Source organism: Colias philodice, chromosome 17 (genome assembly GCF_061535455.1).
Source record: "Colias philodice isolate Cphi_HAF_F1 chromosome 17, ilColPhil1 Martin Lab GWU primary, whole genome shotgun sequence".
Lineage (NCBI taxonomy): Eukaryota > Metazoa > Arthropoda > Insecta > Lepidoptera > Pieridae > Colias > Colias philodice.
In genome coordinates, this window is record NC_143102.1 from 1,493,653 (window position 1) to 1,516,058 (window position 22,406).

A 22,406-nucleotide genomic window follows, 5' to 3' on the forward strand; every position below is an offset into this window, starting at 1 on the left:
CGCTTTCTCTGTCCCTATGTCCCTATGTATGCTTAAATCTTTAAAACTATGCAACGGATTTTGATCCGGTTTTTTTAATAGGTACATAGAGTGATTCAAGAGGAAGGTTTTAGTATATAATTTATGTTTTAGACAAAACGGGCGAAGCCGCGGGCGGAAAGCTAGTACCTTATAATATACTAATTATTTGATTTAAATTAAGGATATGCATTTTGAAATAAAAAATAGATTATAAAAAATAACATTTATTTACACAAAACAAAACACCGCCGTGTTAGAAAAGTTAAACCAAGTTAACAATAAAGATATTAAATGCCAAAAACAACAGTCTTCATAACTTTAATGTAACTAAAGAACAATACTAAAAGGTATCAATAAATATAAACAACATTAACAGGCAGTGTTAAATTCAAATTCAAAATACTGAGCATTAAGTCTTGTCAAGAGTCTTAGGGCAAGTTAAAATCCTTGGTTATAACTTATCCATCCAATAAAGTATTACACGATAATATAAAAAGGTCACTTGTAATATATCAAAAGACCGGTAGGTAGTTAGAACACATCTTTGGAATGTTTGCCTTATACATTATTCAACGAATAAGTTCTAACCTAGGATACAAAATCAGCCCTAAGGAGATACTTCCACGGGCATGCTATCTACTTCGATAAATCCGGGCTCAATACTTATATCCGAACAAGCTAGGAAGTTTTCTTGGTCACCACACCCCAGGCCACTTGTTCCATTACCGCAGTTACCCCAGTTGTTACCAGCTACGTACCGCCACTGAAGAACACAATGTTCGCAAGATAGACCAATCGGTAACCTGTATCTGACGGTATAAGTACCTAATCCAGGAGGGTAATAGTCTTTCCCACCGCTTTCCATCTCTAGGGGGTATTTATCGAAACAAGCTTGGTCTACTTCGTTAGATGGATCAGGGCAGATCTTGAATTCCCAATGCCCTTTGTGGTAAGCGGTGATTTCGACTGATGTTTCAATAATTTGACCAGACAAATATTTAGCTACAATGGAACCTTGGCCGTAAACGCCGCCGAGCTCATGAGGTCGTGGTGGTGTTATGCTGTAGTCGTCGCCGCATACGCCACATCTTAAAAAAGATATAGAGAATTTTTTATCACCATTGCTAGCTTGCTGCTTTATAATTTGAGTGACAAATCGTTCTACGTAACTTAAATTCAGTAATTACTAAAGCATAGTGTCCAATTTGTAAATTATTATTTAAATAGTTATTGATGGATCGAATTAAAATGCATAGGTACATAGATTCTATAGGACGGTCAGCTTTAACTTGAGAACCTACGTAAAGAACATTACTCCTTTCTTATCTAATACACGACTCTTACCAATTATCATTCATTTAGTACCTTTGTATATTATTGAAAAACTGACCTCACTTCAATGCGACGTTACAGTCAAGATGACTGAATTGTTACAATTATATAGGTACCTACACTGCTATCAATATCATATCATGTCACAAAAAACTTCACAATTACAACTCCCAACTTACTTTCCGTTATTAGCTCCATATTGCTTGCTGAAGCCGCCGCAGTTCAAGCCGTTATCATCGTAGTTGGCTCGTGCTGAAAACCCGACCCTCCACATGGTAGCCCTGCCCGGGGGCTCCCATACCCGTCCGTGACCTAACACTGTCACCACTAGGGAAGCCAGAGTGAGGGTTTGCGACAGCATCTATAGGTTATTTAGAGATCGTAACATATGTATCAGAATACTTATAATATTATGATTGATGGTAGTAAAATTATTGTGCGTCGGTAATATCCGATGAGCATTTCCGAAGGTAATTAAAGAATTTAAAAAGCTTTGTCGTGATACTGGCTTGCTAAGATGATGGTGGATACAATTAAAATGATTTAAAGTAACATTTATTCACTTGCAATTGAAAATGCTTTTGCTTTTGGATGCTTTGGATGCTTTGAACCTAGTTACTTCAAAGCGTTTTACATTTTTTTATAGAGCACACCACAAAAAATAGGGTTGATTATTTAAATATAGGTATACCAAACTTTTTTTTTACAATATTTTAAGGATTTAATTTAACACTTAAAAATAATGAATAAAGTTATGCATGAATATTCAAAAAACACAAATGAATCTTACCGTTATATTTTGATAAACACTTTCTTTTGCAAATGGAATCCTGTTACACATGCGATTACTGGCGAATATATTTTCTATTCCATTCTATTTATATGAGAGGATTAGGAGTTATCGATTAAAAGATAAAACAATTCAATCGAAACACGATAAAGGAGCATAAAACTTATTTTATGTGACCGCCTTATGTTTTCCTTTTCTTAATCTTGTATTGTTTTAAAATTTAGACGTAAAATTGCACTCATAGGAGCTGACGTTCCTTAGACTTTCTTTGTCCATCGTCGTTTTGCAGTTTACTGTTCATTTATGTGACAGGAATATTTAATCAAACTATTAATTGCTTTAAATATTTATTAATAATATAATATAAAGGTACATAAGAATATGAAGAATTCATGTTATCAAGCTGACCATTGGACCGTGCCAAATTCCACCAAAATCGGTTTAGCGGGTTCGCAATGAAAGCGTTTCAAACGGACAGATTTCAAGTAACGTAAGTAATCGGTTAGCTAATATTGTCAACTACTCAGCATATTCTAATTACTGATTTATCTGCAGCGATGATTGTAAAAGCTTCTTCGTATTACTTGTAGAGCAAATTCGTTAATCGTTATCATACTATTCTGCCCTCCTTGGCACAGTGGTTGACGCGTGAGCGTAGTACCGAGGGGTCCTGGGTTCGATTCCCGGTGGAGACGAAGAAAAAAAAAATGTCTCGGTCTGGCAGGACACAGAAGGCTGATCACCTACTTGCCCCTAAAGAAAATCGATCAGTGAAACAGATGTATGAATAATGCATCTGCCCCTTACCCCACTACGGGGACACGGGACTTCACTATACTATTATGTGAAAGAAAGATATTTTCCTGTTTCTTTTCTTATCTTCCAAGGAAATTCGGGAAGTTAATATAGATTAGGTAATGACTTAATGCAAAACATATGTAAAATTACGATTTATTCTTAATCACAATAATAGTTAAATAATTAAATTATAACAGTAAAATTATTCGCTTTCCATTTGGTATGTTTTCTTCTTTATTTGCTTCTTGATCTTGACCCATTAACTATTAAATAGTTAAATAGCATTTAGCGGATCTTTTTATAACCAGTGCGATAGCCAAGAATCGCCTCTTTTGGTCTGAAAATAGAAATTTCAGGTAAGTATTACACTCAAATTATAAACGGTTTTCGTTACAATTAAAAGAATAATAGATAGTAAATAATTTTTCATTTAATTTTATCTTTCAATGGTAACATTTCAACAAACATATCAACTAACCGTATTTTGCAATATATAGGAAAACCAACATCCACATTACTATTCAATTCTTATTATAGTACCTATAAATATGCAGCTAGCAGAAAATGGGAGCCTCATATTATAATGTGCCAGTAGGTAGAGAGTAGAGCTTAAAATCTAATTAACATAAGATAATATATAAGATTACCTTTTTCCTCTTTTTCGATTTAGTTTTCGATCTTGGCTTCCGGTGGTTTTTCTTCCTGAATGGATGCTTCCGTTTAGGTTTTGTGGTGTACGGCGCAACATTTGCTTTTTGCAACAGCTTGTACAATCCTGTTGAATAAATTTATATGTGGATATACTTCGATATGTTGCAGATATATAAATACAACCCTTGCTTATTATATATTTTTGAAACTTTTATTGTTAAGAACAACCAACTTCCTTCTCTCTTCAAATCCGATTTCTAAAGAATTTCAGAATTTATGTAGAAACTCTTAAACATAAAACGATTGATGTATGAAAATAACTACATATTATGTTCTAAAATAAAACGCTCCTATTTTGGACAATCATGTTAAATTCAATTCAATTCAATTTATATCTACCTACAGTGCGATAAATAACTAAATCTACACTTCATAAAAAGGATCAATCGGAAAATTATTCTTCCGAAGTTTCGAATATCTACGTATAATTCGAAGAATCATTGAATAATTTAATCGTAAATGCTTACGATAAAAGTATTAAGTATATAGCTTTCATAAAATTACGAGAATCAACATCTATAAGGTACAATATTGTTAAAATTATTACTTTATTGGACCACTTCCTTTTGGAAGCCTTAACAATTTTGTATCTATGTTTATGCTTTCCGTAGGTATGTATATTTTTAACAATATCATAAAAGCTGTGCATAAAAGAGTGAAATTGCACTTCTATCGTATGGCATAGTGATTATAGTGACGTCACTCATTCTTTAAGCTATCGGTCAATTTTCAACAGCCGCTAGGTTAAGTTCACTAACTAAATAGTTATCTAAATTATATATCACGACATAAAGATAATCACATTGCTATGAGCGTTACATATGTGTCATTCTTATCGATACATTCATTGAATGGTGGGAATTTATTGCTTGAATTACTCGCTGAAGGATCAAGGAAATAGATTTGGCGAATGATAAAACTAATAATAGAAATAGATAGGAAATTTCTCGATAAACTGAGCGCGTGTAGGCTGTAGAGTCCGAAATCTTCTGCAAGTAAAGGGGAACCCCATAAAATCTTCCACCAGTCAGCACTATAATAAGAAAACTTGATTTTAATAATGTTTAGTTAATTTAAAGACAAGCTTTCTAAGACTTGTTCAACACACCTAGTTAAGTGTGTAGCGATGTGACTCTACACTAACAATCTTAGTCATTTAATTAGGTTAAGAATGGTTCCTGCTCTTTTTACCTCTGCCTTGCCATAAACATGATATCCATGAGGAGGAGGAATAAATGATCATGAGATCATTTATTCCTTATAGGTATCTTTCAGAAAAAAAAACTACAAATTAGCCAAAATAGATTTAAGTTAATCCTCAATCGATTCATATTTCTTCGAAGTCGTAATTCGTAAGAATTCATTTCGTTAGATTGTATACTGTATAGGTATCATGGCTGTGACAGAACACAGAACTGTGTACGTATAGCACAGATAATAATAATATAATACTATACACTAATTACTAGTAGTATACTAATACTAAATACTAATTTAGTAAGCAGTCAATCTTTGTACCCCCTAATGCGTTTCCTTAATATAGTTTTTTTTATACTCTTCAGAGTGAAGACAAATTTCCCAAACGAAAGGTTGTAATGGTTTCAATAGTTCTCGAGTTATATCGGTGTTAGTTCTACAAGCAGGTAGGTATCAAAGCAATTGTATTGATCTAATACGTGAACGAAAAAAGTGAATTGGTAGCTAATACCACAGCTGTGTAAAACTATTCAAGCGATAAATTATGTGGTCAGGAAGTTAAAATTGTCATAGGAAATATAAATTGCAATTACCATTCTAGGATTAGAAGCACCTATCTACATCATAAATATTTCTAGCTACTGGCACTTGACAATATTATACAAGTGGTTACTAGTTAATTGTAATTAATATTAGTGTATGAATATATAATATGTATTTTTTATTAAAATAGGAATTAGGATTTATAGAATAGAATCTAGATCCTGTCCCCCTAGTCAAGTGGTTTTCTGTTAGCGTAGCGTTCAATAGAATAGACTACGAAGTTACGAACGTATGAGATTGACGTAAGCTGTAGATAAACGTATCTACAGCTTACGTCAATGGGGGGCTGATCAGAAATTGAGGAATGAAGGAATTTAGGGAGGAACTTATTTAGATACATCATACATGTTTCCCAATGCGTTTATACTTTATTTAGCCCAATCGGCTTCCAGCTGAAAACTAAAATTTGTGGCAATAAAACTTATAGGTGTTAGTACCTAAAATATTTTAAATTTAATCAAATGTAGAATTAATTTTATTTGTATTAACTATATATTTACAATAGTAGATGACGATTCTTAATATAAAACGTATGTGATAGAAGATAATAATAAAAATATAACTATAAAAATTATTTATTTATAAAATAATCTGGCCACCACTAAGTTTGAGATTTAATACTAAGCTCTAATAACGAAGTTATAAATAAAGAAAAACAATCTGTTTTGAAAGGTTAAGGCTCTCTGGATTATGATTATGGTTATCTAAATCCAATCTTGGAAGTAATAAAATATAACGCTGTAATCAAAGACTGAATTGTTTAAATAAATAATGTTTATTATTGTCGATAATGCTCCAAACATAAAAGATACCCGCCAATTTAGTAATTAGTGATAAGGATATGCAACTTTCACAATAGCAAGCGTGAATTAAATAATATTTTAACAAAACAATCTTAGTTTGGTTCGCCGACAAAGTTCATAGGGTTCTTCTTCTTTCTTCTTTAGAATATACTAACTACCTACTGCTTCCTAGATCTGGACCAAACGAAAAATAATCATGAAAAACTTATACGTTACACAAAAAAGACGAGTTGAAAACATGCCTCAGTTTTTGAAGTCGACGGATCTTATTTATGAAGGAGATTAGTAATTATTAATTTTGAAAAATAGACACGATCTTGTGTGATAATGATTTTAAGAAACAATTCATTTGTACATAGGTAATAACTAATAGGTATACAATATCAGTCATCTGCACTATCCAATGTCCGCCCACCTCCAGCTGATAATGATAGTATACGGATAACATTTAGCTAACAGTAAAGTAAATTCAAATTTCAAATAAATGCAAAATACATTTTTATATAATATTTTTAAAGTAATTAAAATACTTTTGTATAATACATAGAAATCTAAATAACAAGACACATAGAAGTGCTTTAATGTCATAATTCGTATGAAAACCGCTGTCGCCAAAATCAACACATTTAAACCGATAGCTAAACAATACACACAAGTAAACTATGCCTTTTATTGGACAACTTGATTTTAGTGAAAACTAACTTAAATATTAAATTAAGCTTTTTAATATGTATCCTAACGCACGAATTTACGGTTTATTTTAGAATAACATCCCTAAGTATATGAGACGTTTTGTTTCTTTTTGCTCCAATAAGGTTGAAACTGTGTCATTCATTGTTATTTCGATTACTATGGTGACACTCGTAATACTTGTAAATATTCTATAATTTTAAGGAAAAACGGCATTATTTCTAAAAAAAAATATTTACCGATGAAATATTATTCCTTTATTAGTATAATTACAACTTGTGGAAGAATTTCCGCAATGGGAAATGCTGAAACACACCATGTTTACACACATAGGTCTCCATAGCAACTGAACTGTGACGAACACACTGGTGATGTGAAAGTCACCTGAGTGGCGACAAGGTCACGCGCGCTTACGACTTCTAGTGTCTTGTTATTTAGATTTCTATGGTATAATATTATGAATAGGTACTTATATTATATCACCATCGTCTATTTTTCATTTGAATAAATACCGGCATATTAAAATGCAATTTGCATTAAACAACAAACTTGGAGAAATTTTCGCCGCCTCACCGTAACCAATCTCAACTTGTCAATTTACAATTGTTGCATAAGATTACTAAACAAACGTTAATTAAGAACACTTTCAACTACATAGTGCACTGCGAAAAATCTCCAGAAATGAGAACTTTCTCGTATCTTCCTAGTAAATAATTTAAAACACGTTTCTAATGAAAGTTGCAAATCAAATACACCAGCCATACCAACGAGCCATACTGATTAGTCGTGTTAGTTACTCGTGATTCTCACCTGCGAATAGCTCCACGGGTTTGGATTCTACATCAATATGCTTTACTGGTGTAATGGATACATCAGAGCAAGCTCCGAAGGTTTCCTGATCACCGCACCCTAAGCCCTGTGTGCCGTTGTTACAAAATCCCCAATTATTGCCAGCTACGTATCTCCACTGAATGATGCAGTGCTTGCAAGACAATCCTTTGGGAAGACGGTATTTAAGAGTAAATTTCCCGCCTTTTGGTGGGAAGTAAAGCTGGCCTCCGTCTGCTAATTCCAAGGGATATTGATCGAAGCATTTCTGATGAGCTTCCTTTTCAGGGTGGGGACAAATTTTGAAGTACCAATAGCCTTTGTGGTAGGCTGTGATTTCTACGGTAGTTTCTATAATCTGACCAGATTCGTATGTGTCTACGATGGTGCCTCGACCGTATTCACCGCCGAGCTCATGGGGTCTCGGTCGGGGCAGGTTGTAGGCATCGCCACAAATACCGCACCTAAAGAAGCAAGGAAAAGATAAGCATGGAACATATTCATTTAACTTTTCCTAAAGCTTGTTGTTGTCAGCTGGAAAGTCTTAGTTTAAGGCTTTGTCAGATAGGACGCGTATTTTAGCGCTGCGTAGTAGCGCTACAGCGTCCTGTTTTAACGTCGCGCGAGGCTTCGTCAAACAGAACGCTTTAGCGCGCGTTAGGACACAGCAATTGATATTATTAAAGCTGCATGTTGTTTACATAATTATTACTTACGAACAAAACAAGGTACAGCGATATTAACTCCGGAGTCGGAAGAATTTTTTACTTACCAGTTTCATTAATTTCTTCTCCGATTTGTGCCCACAATTTTGCCTTCATTGATATATCTTTATAGTTTATATGAACTATCCTTCGTATTATATAAGCATGGATATTTTCTAACCAATTCTATCAAATTTTCGGTCATTATGCAGTATTTTATTATTATTTTACGCCTATTAACTCCGACGCTAAAATAAAATTTGTAAAAAAATACAACACCCGACGTTAAAGCGTCCTAACGCCGCGACAGAGCGTTGCGTACTACTAGCGCCGGCGCTCTGTTTGACGGTATTCTACGATGGTAGTAGAACACATCTTAGCGTCATATCGCGGCGTCAACTTAACGCTCTGACGCGCGCTAAGTACGCGTCCTGTCTGACAAAGCCTTTAGTCTGCGTCTAAGAAATTATTCAAAAATTATATAAAATATTTATGCATTTCAATTTCACGTAATATTATAAGCATAATATTCTTAATTTTATGTATTAAGAATTGTATCACTTCCTCATTATATAACTAATATATTTATATCATTCAATAACATCTTACTTTCCCTTATTAGTGCCGTATTGTCGGTAGAAGCCGCCGCAGTTCAGGCCATCATCATCATAGTTATGGCGGCTATTGAAGCCCATTCTCCACATGGAAGCCCGGCCAGGAGGCTGGAGAACCCTGCCGTGACCAGACACGGAGACTGCAAGGGCAGCATATAAGATGAACTGCCACATCTAAATTTTGTTTATAGATTTATTACTAAAAAACTTATAATAAATGATGATGAAATGGCTTTCGCCGTTATTTTTTTCCTCTGTTTATTGCATACTGCAATAAACGCGCGTTTCGTACGTAAACCAACAAACAAAGCTATGTATTGAATCCATTTTTTTATAATACTTCTAACCATGTTCTTCTTTTTTATGTAATGCAAAGTTTTTGAGTTTAAGCTAGTATCTAATCTGTGTTTTAAGTTTCTGGCTTGTACCTACCTCTATTTTATAGTTATGTACAAGTTTAAATCCTACAATTTCTTCAGAAAGAATTAATAACAGTATCCAACAGTGAAGACTTGATCCATTGTCTATTAAAAAAAGATGATCTCAATAGTTATATATAGAAGTATCTTCACCTTATCTATTGATATCAGGCAAATTAACAAGAATCAAATCGTGCATTACCATCAATAAGTTTTTAGTGTTTAATTTGCGAGATAAACATGAAAGAGCACATTTTGCCGCGTTTATTTGTTGTTATGCAGAGCCTCTACAATTGTTTTATACTACTAGCTTATGATCCTGACTTCGTTTACGTTATATCAGATAAAACAACATTTTTATGTGGCTCTGCAAACTTATATCAACTAGATAAAGTGTCATTACACTCAGTTCAGCCGTTACAATAGGACAAATACATAGAAAAACAAAAACTCGGATTCAGAATGATAAGTGCTCATTATTTTTTGTATCTACCAATACCAAAATATGAATTATCAACCGCCTTTCGCTCTTATAATATATGAATGCACCGTTGAATTTTCATTACAACTTTTATAAAAATGAATTCCTTGTTTTTAAAATAAATTGTTACTAACAGGTAAAAGGTACTTTTTGGGTCCATATAATATTTACCGTGTAAAATCTATTTCAATCAAAACCATTTTAATTATTTACATTACGTATCACACACAATCATTAATTTCTTTAGGAAAATAATATTAAAAACAGATTCACACGTGTATTAGAGATTTTCATACACCAAGACATTGAGTTTATTGTACTCTATACAATGGAATACCATACAAGTTGTACTTGTATGTATGTATATTTGAACCTTTATTGCTCAAGTTTCTCTTGTCAGCCGGTAGAGATCGAAATCATGAACTCATAATTTTAACAAGAATATTGAAGTACTTTCTTTGTTACGTAATAATTTTATGAATATGAAAAAATAAATATAAACTTTGCAATTACTTCCGAAGTTACTATTTAACCGGTATTTCGATGTCTTGATTTCTCGGTAAAATATAATAGTTATATGTACATATATATATTATATAGATTTTGAAAACACCTTTTATCCAAAAGTAATAATTTTGAGCAATTTTATTTTCTTTAATGCTATATTTCAACAGCTATCATATTATAAAATTAGCCCTGTATATTCCTTGTGTTTGTGTTTCTGAGTCAAATAAACTTTATTTTATTTATTATTTTATTTTTTATTTATTAATTTCCTTTAAAATCTATCTTTTTCTCTAATTTAAATTGGCAAAACTCAAATAGATTCATAATATTGCTTTATTATTAAGGTACTTAGTACTTACCATTTCTTTCATGCTCTCCAATAGTTACATTATTTTATAATTATTTAGTACGATGGTAACTGCACTCATCACTGAATGTAGCATTATCCACTCTTTTTTATCACTATTCAATTACTAATAAATTAATTATTTTTATCCACATCTTTTAAGTTTTAACACACACAAAACATATTTTATTCACCGTATTCATTGGTCGTTCACAAATTTTTACAATATTTTAAATAAAACGGTTACAATATTGCGAAATTTAATTTAAGATCTCGTAAGATGTCAAACCTCGTCCGTTCGCGGTCGGTTCAAAATTAACTTTATAAAACGTCCATTCCATTTCTCTCAATTTAACTTTCACCTAAAATTGATCTGCAGAACTGCGAAGCAGTACCGCGATTCATTATAAGGTGAAATTTCGTTAGGTTCGCAATTTGCCATGTCTATGGTTACATTTAGAGTACCTATTTTGTTGATGATTCATTGTGTAACAGTTTTACCCTAGTGTAGTTTGTAGCCTAGTTTTTTTTCCTAAAACCGCTAAGACTAAGTTGGCAGTCATTTATAATTTTTGCTGGAAGTACTTTGTAGATAATTGAAGTAAATAGAGTAACATACAAAAATAAAATAAGAGTAGTTATAATTACTAATATCACTAATATCACAGACTAATAATAATATACTACGTATACAACAGACGGTGCACTCCATACAAAAAAAGTTGCACTATGAATTTACGCAATTAAAGCGCCAGTGGGGAAATAACGTACTACATGTTCGATTATATCTCTTAGTCTTTTGCTTTTAACACACTAGATGGCACGTTAAACACTGACTTGATGTTCTTTTCCTTCCAGAGCCACTAGATGGCACTAATGTAAATATATGTACACGTACCTTTTATTTTCAAGTCTTTGGCGTCAAGTGTCAAGTGTCAACTGTCAACTGTCAACATAATATTTTGTACACGTTCGCAATAACAAATTTGTTCAAGAGAGGAGAAGAATTAATCCATCCCAAATGTAAATACGATTCTCCACAAAAACATTGTAGACACAAGAAAGGGATTTCTACATTTGCTACTAAGAAGGATATGGGATCATGAAGGATTTCATCTGTTTTAATACCAGTAAAATGGAATGAGCGCCGTGGCCGTGACTGTGTTTGGTACATAAAGAATGACAAACATTCAACTTAAAATTATTATGAGTGCATTACGGGCAAACACACAATAAGTTGTCCTTTGACTAAGATGTACTTAATTTTAAGGAACACTAAAATGGATGGCTAGAATAGGTATAATCGCATACATAGTATTTATTTCTAGTCTGTTGTATAAATAATCAAAGACTACAAAATATATAGTGAACTATGTCTTTAATATTAATTCTACAGTTTACAGTGTAGTGTGCAATCTATTGTATGTGTGTTGTAGTCCTGTTGTTCTACAGTTTAAGCAGTTCAATACAAGCTTACAGTCGAGTCAAGTGTTTCATTAACCACCAACCATTGCATGGCAACCCTGCCAGTTTTGTAAATTGTAGTCTACCTAACCTGACTGTTGGTTTTGATTTGTATCACACAAAGAATACTATACCAAATTTCAAGAAATAAGAATTAAATATTTGATTAACTTTTACTAATATACAGGAGCTTATACATCAAACAAGACCAAAGCAGGGCTTTGGAGAAAGTGTGTATGGACAAAGACCACAATACATATGGTGCGGACAACTGCATGAAAAGCATGCAGTAAGGGACATTAAATAAATAAATAAATAAAACACATTTATTGTCAAGATCACAACACGAGATACATATATAAACGAAGGAAAAACAAAAAGAAATAAAAAGAAAAATAATTAAATAAAAATAATCTTATTCCTAAGAACTGTAATGTGGCAGTGAGTGACCTGACAAATGGAGCCAACTCAGTATATGATGGCAAGGTGATTAATACCTCACCACCACTGATTTTCAGTGACCCCAAGTGACTATTGGAGTTTCAGTCTAGAATTGTATATAATGATAATTTAACATGAGTATATTATGTGAAAGATATATTTCTATTAATATGATAAATACTAATAAATAAATACATCAGTTAAAACATGATATACATATATATACATATATATATGTATAGGTAGATATAATATCAGTATGTAATTATGTATATACTTAATGTAAATAAATAAAATGAAATTATGTATAACTATGTTACCGGAAATGTATGAAATCAAGGAATTGTATACAAATCCTAGTGGTCTAAGATCCGAATATAAGTCGAAATGCAACGGCGTGATAATAGAATGAGACCAATTTTATAATAAATTAAGTGTATTAAAAATGGTTTGACTGGAAAAATCCTGGACAGGATATTTTTTATTAGTTATTAAAAAAAATATATTTTCATTTTTTATTAATTGCAGTTTCGAGATAATAAAACAAACGTTATTTGAAGACTTATTTACGAATGGGTCTCAAACTAATAGGAAAAGTGTACAATGCCGATGCCACTTAGGAAATGTATAAAATATTGTTTAATAAACTATTTATGCATACATATCCTAGTAAATGTATAATCTTCCTTGGAATTATATATAATTCCAATATCGTATTAGGAAATGTATATAAAGTAAATGATTTCTGTAATAAAACTCGTTGTTATTTTTTTTTATTATAGCACTTATTGAGACAATCGGGTAACAGTCTTACCGTAAAATAATAATAATATGTTCATATTATCTTACTAATTAACATTTCTTAAATCAACTTATATTCAATCAAATCAAATTTTCATTTATTTAAGGGTGCTATTACCGATTTTTAACAAAAAACGCTATTTTACGGTACCATTTTAACTCAAAGCAATTACACGTGAGAACAAAGTAATATCTTAATTTAAAGATAATATATTCAGATCTACGATCATCTTATAAAAATTGTACGACGTCATACAAAATTGTCGCTGAAATACGATTTTCCCAGCACAATGATCGCATAAAATGCAAAAAAATGGGGTCTAAAACGGTACAATTTTAAGAAAATTAAAAGCCTAATCTATCTTCTTACCTATAAATTATTGAGGGATATATTATAGTCCTTTATAGATTCTGATAATTTTTTTGTATCTAAATCAAAATTTTATTTCAATTATTAGCTAAAAAAATACTTCTTGATTTCTTCATACATTTTGCTCTCGCGGGTCGTCAGACCGCGCTCAGAAGCGCTCTTGGAAGGACGGGTGTATCGCTCCTTGTCCCAAAAATAAAACGAATTAGAAAAAGATTATTGTGCGTGCACTGTCGTTTTCGTGATTTGAAATATTTGATACTTTTCAGATGCTCTTTTTTATGGGTTGTTGAATAGATTGGTGGGGTAAAACAATTCAAGATGGCGTCGACGAAAATTTGACTTTTTTTCGTGATGGGTGTCATTTTCATAGTTTTTGGGGTAGCTATTAACGAATATGAGGTCAAAACTGAAATCCAAGATGGCGCCGACAAAAATTGTACATCTTTTCGTCATGGGTGTCATTTTCATGGTTTTTGGGGTAGCTATTGACCAATATGAGGTCAAAACTAAAACCCAAGATGGCGCCGACGAAAAATTTGACATATTTTCGTCATGGGTGTCATTTTCATAGTTTTTGGGGTAGCTTTAACGAATATGAGGTCAAAACTGAAATCCAAGATGGCGCCGACGAAAATTGTACATCTTTTCGTCATGGGTGTCATTTTCATTGTTTTTGGGGTAGCTATTAACCAATATGAGGTCAAAACTAAAATCCAAGATGGCGCCGACGAAAAATTTGACTTTTTTTCGTGATGGGTGTCATTTTCATGGTTTTTGGGGTAGCTATTAACGAATATGAGGATAAAACTCTAATCCAAGATGGCGCCGACAAAACTTTTACATCTTTTCGTCATGGGTATCATTTTCATGGTTTTTGGGGTAGCTATTAACCAATATGAGGTTAAAACTGAATTCCAAGATGGCGCCGACGAAAATTGTACATCTTTTCGTTATGGGTGTCATTTTCATGGTTTTTGGGGTAGCTATTAACCAGTTTGAGGTCAAAACTAAAATCCAAGATGGCGCCGACGAAAAATTTTACATCTTTTCATCATGGGTGTCATTTTCATGGTTTTTGGGGTAGCTATTAACGAATATGAGGTCAAAACTATAATCCAAGATGGCGCTGACGAAAATTTGACTTTTTTCGTGATGGGTGTCATTTTCATGGTTTTTGGGATAGCTATTAACGAATATGAGGTCAAAACTAAAATCCAAGATGGTCGTCGAATTTCAAGATCGCGTCATGGTAATACTGTCGCGTTATGGAGCAAGGCGGCGATTTTGGTATCTATGAATCTGACACGTTTTCTCGGCACACACGTTCTTTTTTTTATTATCTTCGTTTAAATGTTTTAGATAAACTTTATTTTAAAAAAAGTTTAGCGAATATATTTAAAGTTAATAATATCTGTCAGAATATAAACACAGATGATGATTGCCACAGAGTTGCGTTTTATATTACATTTCTAAATTCTAATATTTAGAATTTAGAAATGTAATATAAAACACAACACACAATTTTAAAGAACATTGAAATGCATATGCATTTCAATGTTCTTTAAAATCGATCGTTTTTTTTAAGACTTTCTACAAAACTGTAGTTGTTAACGTTTTAGTTATTTTATTTAAGTTTACTTTAAAGGAGTAAGAAAAATATACCTAATTATCGACGGTTACATTGGGGATTTGGTAATACCTACACCTACATAGCTGTCTCAAAAACCTTGATAATGACACCCATGCCGAAAAGATGTAAGATTTTCGTCGACACCATCTTGGATTTTAGCTTTGACCACATATTGGTAAATAGCTACCACAAAAACCATGAAAATGACACCCGTGATGAAAAGATGTAAAATTTTCGTCAGCGCCATCTTCGATTTTAGTTTTGACCTCATATTGGTTAATAGATACCCCAATAACCATGAAAATGACACCCATGACGAAAATATGTAAAATTTTCGTCCGCGCCATCTTGGATTTTAGTTTTGACCTCATATTGGTTAATAGCTACCCCAAAAACCATGAAAATGACACCCGTGTCGAAAAGATGTAAAATTTTCGTCGGCGCCATCTTGGATTTTAGTTTTGACCTCGTATTGGTTAATAGATACCCCAATTACCATGAAAATGACACCCATGACGAAAATATGTAAAATTTTCGTCCGCGCCATCTTGGATTTTAGTTTTGACCTCATATAGGTTAATAGATACCCCAATAACCATGAAAATGACACCCATGACGAAAATATGTAAAATTTTCGTCCGCGCCATCTTGGATTTTAGTTTTGACCTCATATTGGTTAATAGCTACCCCAAAAACCATGAAAATGACACCCATGACGAAAATATGTAAAATTTTCGTCCGCGCCATCTTGGATTTTAGTTTTGACCTCATATTGGTTAATAGCTACCCCAAAAACTATGAAAATGACACCCATGACGAAATGATGTCAAATTTTCGTCGGCGCCATTTTGGATTTGACCTCATATTGTTTAATAGCTACTCCAACTCCTTGAAAATGACACCCATGACGAAAAGATTTCAAATTTTCGTCGGCGCCATCTTGGATTTTAGTTTTGACCTCATATTGGTTAATAGCTACTGGTCCGGGAGCCAGCAGCAGATTTTATGACCAAGTTCCTCTCAAGCGGTAATTAGTAAAATGCATCAAAGTATAGTATTATGAAGCCTCGTGAACGTCAGCTGGAGCTCGGTTGGGGGGAAGAGCGGTTGTAGCCTCCCATATCAGCTGACGGTTTTTCCACCAAGATACAGCCAGCTGACATATATATTTATCCACAGTTACATATAAGCTATCATCAGGTAAATTTTTGTTTGAGAGGAAATAACGGAAAATAAATTTTTCTTTAAATTTAACTTTCATGTTCGAGACACCAGCTGACGTATAATACACCATGTTGTAACCAGCTGACTATTTTTTTTCGTTGAGATATTGGGTTAGCTACAATTTGACAAATTTTTAGCTGAGAGGAAATGAATGAATGAATGTATTTTTTTTCCTATGTGCGTGGGAGGCTACAACCGCTCACCCCCCCAACCGAGCGCCAGCTGACGTTCACGAGGCTTTATAATACTATACTCTCATGCGTCTGACGAATTATCTCTTGAGAGGAAATAGTTAACCAAATTTGCACCTGGCTCCCTAACCATACCCCAAAAACCACCCACAATTGCAAATGTGTTTGCTACTTAGGAAAAGTTCAGATTTAAAGATATAGATAATGTGACGAATTTAATTTATTTAATTCCGACTGTTTCTCGGAATAACATACCTACATTTACTAAGAATTGCATACAATGCCGGGTTTAATATATTGCCGGTAACATAATAATTAATATTATGTATGATAATAATTCTTAAAAAAGTATTTTATATATTTCTTAAAAAGCTTCGATATTGTATACAATAATACAATTCATATTCAAATTGTTGTAAAATAGTCCCACTTTTTTAAGTTGGTTGAATACACTAAAATACTTATAAGGATCGTACCTACTAATAAAAGTAACAAAATGAATTTTTTAAAGTTCCCAGTAATCTTCTGGAATCAATTTCAATAAAAATATAAAAAAAAAAATATCAAGTATGAAGATGGTCTATAAAATGGATTGCGCTATGTTTACGTGAGCGTGATGTCCCGCGAACCACGTTGCGACGTTAAATACCTAAATTTGAGTAACGCAGATTTGTGACAGCGTCCTTAAGGGTGCTATAACAGTTTTTTAACAAAAACCGCTATTTTACGGTACAATTTTAACTCAAAGCACTTACACGTGAGAACAAAGTAATATCTTAATTTAAAGATAATATATTCAGTTCTACGATCATCTTATAAAAATTGTACGACGTCATACAAAATTGTCACTGAAATACGATTTTCCCAGCACAATGATCGCATAAAATGCAAAAAAATGGGGTCTAAACCGGTACACTTTTAAGAAAATTAAAAGCCTTATCTATCTTCTTACCTATAAATTATTGAGGGATATATAGTCCTTTATAGATTGTGATAATTTTTTTGTATCTAAATCAAAATTTTATTTCAATTATAAGCTAAATTAAAAATACTTGTCGATTTCTTCATACATTTTGCTCTCGCGGGTCGTCAGACCGCGCTCAGAAGCGCTCTTGGAAGGACGGGTGTATCGCTCCTTGTCCCAAAAATAAAAACGAATTAGAAAAAGATTATTGTGCGTATACTGTCGTTTTCGTGATTTGAAATATTTGATACTTTATAAGAGTAAACTGTATAAGTTTCATATTCCAGTTATTTGTAATTTAAAATTATGTTTTAAAAATTATGTTGACTGAGATCCTCTTTTTTTATGGGTTGTTGAACGGATTGGTGGGGTAAAGCAATTTGACAAAACTTAAATCCAAAATGGCGCCGACGAAAATTTGCCATCTTTTCGTCATGGGTGTCATTTTCATGGTTTTTGGGGTAGCTATTAACCAATATGAGGTCAAAAATAAAATTCAAGATGGCGCCGACGAAAATTTTACATCTTTTCATCATGGGTGTCATTTTCATGGTTTTTGGGGTAGCTATTAACTAATATGAGGTCAAAACTAAAATCCAAGATGGCGCCGACGAAAATTTTACATCTTTTCGTCATGGGTGTCATTTTCATGGTTTTTGGGGTAGCTATTAACCAATATGAGGTCAAAAATAAAATCCAAGATGGCGCCGACGAAAATTTTACATCTTTTCGTCATGGGTGTCATTTTCATGGTTTTTGGGGTAGCTATTAACGAATATGAGGTTAAAACCAAAATCCAAGATGGCGCCGACGAAAATTTGACATTTTTCACAGCGTCCTTAAGGTAATCAGTCCCCTCGTCCTGCTGTCCCCGTGTACATGTCGCAGTTGGATTATATAATCCGCCGTATTACAAACGGCCGGCATTTTGTAATATGCCGAAATTCGTCTTTTTCAAACATTCTACAAAAAGACGGTCGCGAGCCGACGGAGCCCCACTTCGTGGGGCTCCTATTTCTGTTTAGTTCTAAAAAACACGAACCTAACCTAACCCACCCCCTTATCCAAACCAAAAAATTCTGATTACGAATTTTCGGCATATTACAAAATGCCGGCCGTTTGTAATTCGGCGGATTATACAATCCGATTGCGACATACATACCCCTCGTCCCGCGTACCTTCCAATGTCTTAGATGTTTTACATTTCCGACTGTTAGTTAGGAAATGTATGGATTTCCTAGGAAATGTGTACTATAAAATAATTTATTTCACACATTTCCATGCGATTTTAGGAATTACATATACATTTCCTGGGAATTTTATACAATGACGGATTACATACATTTCCGTTAACATATACTTACAATGTTTATAATTATAATGATAAATAGGCAGAAAATAACGGTCTATATAATGTTATGTTATATTATAACCAGTAAATAAAATAAATATTTAATTAAAGTTTATGTGTAAACTGTAATTCGATACAAATGCAGGGTTAGAACAGGATTTTAAAATAGTTTGGAAAATCCAAAAGTGCACGCCTCATAATTTTTTTTTAATAATTATTTATTAATTATTATTTTTGTTTATTTAATAACAATTAAACCACATCGAATCAGACCCTGAAAAATGAAAGGGTTCTATTCCTGAGCATACTCAAGCGTAAGAGAAAAAAAAAAGACTCGATTAGTAAAGTATTTCGGTCGCTATCGTGTTAACAAGAAAAAGGATCCGCACATACAGACACACGGACGTCCAAGACAGAACTTTTTTAAACTGTTTTTTAACTAGTTTAAATAACAAAAATGACATCAAAAATATCATGAACGTTAAAAATAGTGTTTTTTCTTAATATGTGTGTGTATGTATTATCTTACAAGTGCAATGTATGATACATAAAGACATTTTAAGTTTGAAAAATGATGTTTTGCGCGAAGTGACAGTAGTACCCACCTCAACGCTTCGCTTATGAGGCGTGCAATATGTCTCCGGTATTGGAAACGAAAATTATTAATATTTGTTAAACTGGTTAAATGGTGGTGGAATGTTGTTCCAACACTTATGGCTCTTTCAATTTATGCGTTTCGTATCGGACCGCTAGTCGCTACAGTGCCGAAGCTGTGCGTTTGTCGTACGGCGCACGGCCGGTCGTTTGTTTTCATACAAAATGCACGGTGCGGCAACAGCGCGGCGTCCGTACCGCGAACGCTCGACAGCAGGACGGCAATCTACAGATCACCCATATTTGGCAATCTCGCTTCACCTAATGGCCTTGTCTGTTCAAGCCGAAATGAATTAATTACCTACTGCAATAATTAAATAATTTAGATTACCTGGAAAAGACAAGGAAAATAAATTTTAAACAAGTGTTCGACCGATTATTACCAAGTAGGTAAATAAATTAATGACAAGACAAGGTAATATGCTAATAATTTCCTAAAGAAAACATTTTTTTTCAAAATTTTCACATAATAGGTACTAGTACCTAACTAGACTCAAAAGTTTATGATAAGTCAATGAATGATAAATAGAATATGTTTAAGTAAAATGAAGTAGTTTATTTTACAATAAATTAATCTTATAAATTACCAACTTTCATTCTACGGCTTCAACCGTGTGCCTTATTCAATCCCTGTTCCTACACCTTGAATCCAACTAAGTAATATTTATGCAACAAAATTGAGATGTCCTTTTTCAACGTAGGTATGTTAACGTATGTATGTATGTACCGTGTATGTAATATGTATATCGAAATTTCCGTCAAAATCGGTTCAGACGCGTGCGGGAATACCTATTTTCTCGTGGTCCCACTATTTTCTATTTTGTCCTACTATGACGGAGTAACTTTCGTATTTATCTACAAAACAGAAATGATTTGATTGTTTGTTTGTTTGTATTGGATAGGATCCGAAACTACTGGATTGATTTGAAAAATTATTTCACCATTCGAAGCAAAAATTATACCTACCTGATGAACATAGGCTACTTTTTATAACGGGAAAATACTTCATTCTTATGGGAATCGATGTCGAAATATTTAATTTTAGGCGCATAAAGAAAAAAAACGCAAAGGATCATTCAAAACCTTTTCTACGGTTTAAATCTCAAAACTTTTTGGTTCATACTTCATATAAAGGTAATCTGATAGGATTATTTAGAAAATAAAACAAGATGACGTAGGTAGGTATTTAACTTTAGTTTCGATTTATGTTTCTCATTTCCATAATACTCGGGTACCACCAGAAGGACAGTACCCGGATCTTTGGAAGGCTTACGTGGGGACACGGATCCAACACGCAGAGGCCCTTTCGAGAATTTTAATGTGTTGTGGGACACCAGCCGCAGCCTGCCCATGACTGCACTATAGAGATACAGCCCTGGGCAGTCCGCGGCCGATGTAGGACTATTGCAGGGTATGGAAATTTAATGATTGGGCTATGGATTGGGATGCTAAATGGACTGGTACTGAGGACTATGGGAAACTATGGCACCTGCCTTTCTACTAAAATAAAGTAAAAATATGTTGGCAGGTGGTGACTCGCCCTCTCACTGTATGGGCCCCCGAAATAAGTCGCTGCAAAAGTGCGACAAGGGGGCAACATATTGTGAGCAGCTAAGGGTGGAGAGGCGTCCCTGGACTTTAAACTACGATCACGCGCTCCCTGAGGGTCCAGCATCACGTGCCCACTCGCCACTTACGCTTCGCATCCACCCTTCGAGCTAAAAGCTCTCGCGACTCCACTCTGGCCGGCCGGTTAAGGCAAGCCAGAGGTGGGGGTCCTGTCCTCGTCAGGCTTCACTCCGACCGGCCGGTGAAGGCGAGCCGGAGATGAAGACAGTTTCGATTTATTATCATTATGATGATTTCTTGATATTCTTAACGACGCGGTTGGCGCAGAGGTAAAGTAACTGCCTACTGAGCTGACGGTCCCGGGTTCGATCCCCGGTCAGGGCAAATATTTGTGTGATGAACTTGATTATGGTGTTTTTGGGTCTGGGTGTTATCTATATATGTATTTATAAAATATTAAATTATATTTATCATCGTCTATACTCTGTCCATTATATTATTTGTTTTTTGACAGCTTCACGCCTATGAAGGATTGTATTGTCTATGTTAAAATGTCATACAAATAATTATCGTTCTTCATGGACAGGTCCCGCCCACTTAGTGATGTCTACACAGAATTATTCAATGATGGGTCGATAGATTATAATAATCGATAGAAATACTCTGTAAAATATATCCGATGCAGAATAACTCTTCTATTATGTTATATAATTTAAACGTAAAGACAACCAAATTGTAAGATAGAAACCAATAAATAATAAAATATTAGTTTAGTTTAGTTTTAACATACAATGCATAGATATGTGGTCTTATTATTACATATCTTATTAGTAAGTTTACGTTGTAATTATTATTTACGTACCTGATTCGATTTATGATAATATTTTTAATTTATAATTG

At 33.5% G+C, this 22,406-nt stretch overlaps 2 protein-coding genes across 2 annotated transcripts; both read right to left on the bottom strand.

The window, feature by feature from the left end:
- Window positions 1-229: 229 nt before the first annotated feature.
- Window positions 230-2,191, bottom strand: LOC149480824 (uncharacterized). Its single transcript, XM_089705776.1, has 3 exons — window positions 2,144-2,191; window positions 1,533-1,714; window positions 230-1,109 (listed from the first exon to the last, which is right to left on the bottom strand). Exons 2-3 carry the CDS (start codon window positions 1,712-1,714, stop codon window positions 629-631), a joined length of 663 nt encoding a protein of 220 aa, XP_089561902.1. The 5' UTR covers window positions 2,144-2,191; the 3' UTR covers window positions 230-628.
- An 887-nt stretch (window positions 2,192-3,078) lies between these two features.
- On the bottom strand, window positions 3,079-11,168 carry LOC149480825 (uncharacterized). Its single transcript, XM_089705771.1, has 5 exons — window positions 10,858-11,168; window positions 9,087-9,265; window positions 7,756-8,237; window positions 3,589-3,716; window positions 3,079-3,278 (listed from the first exon to the last, which is right to left on the bottom strand). The coding sequence occupies exons 1-5, from the start codon at window positions 10,867-10,869 to the stop codon at window positions 3,240-3,242; spliced, it is 840 nt and encodes a 279-aa protein (XP_089561897.1). The 5' UTR covers window positions 10,870-11,168; the 3' UTR covers window positions 3,079-3,239.
- Window positions 11,169-22,406: the final 11,238 nt, after the last annotated feature.

Bases quoted from the DNA above. Each gene is read 5' to 3' on its own strand.
- LOC149480824 (XM_089705776.1), bottom strand. From the start codon at position 1,714: ATGCTGTCGCAAACCCTCACTCTGGCTTCCCTAGTGGTGACAGTGTTA. The intron at 1,110-1,532 runs GTAAGTTGGGAG...ATCTTTTTTAAG, and splicing joins TATGGAGCTAATAACGGAAA to ATGTGGCGTATGCGGCGACG.
- LOC149480825 (XM_089705771.1), bottom strand. The intron at 3,717-7,755 runs GTGAGAATCACG...TTTATTCAACAG, and splicing joins ACCCGTGGAGCTATTCGCAG to GATTGTACAAGCTGTTGCAA. The intron at 3,279-3,588 runs GTAATCTTATAT...TTCTATTTTCAG, and splicing joins AATCGAAAAAGAGGAAAAAG to ACCAAAAGAGGCGATTCTTG.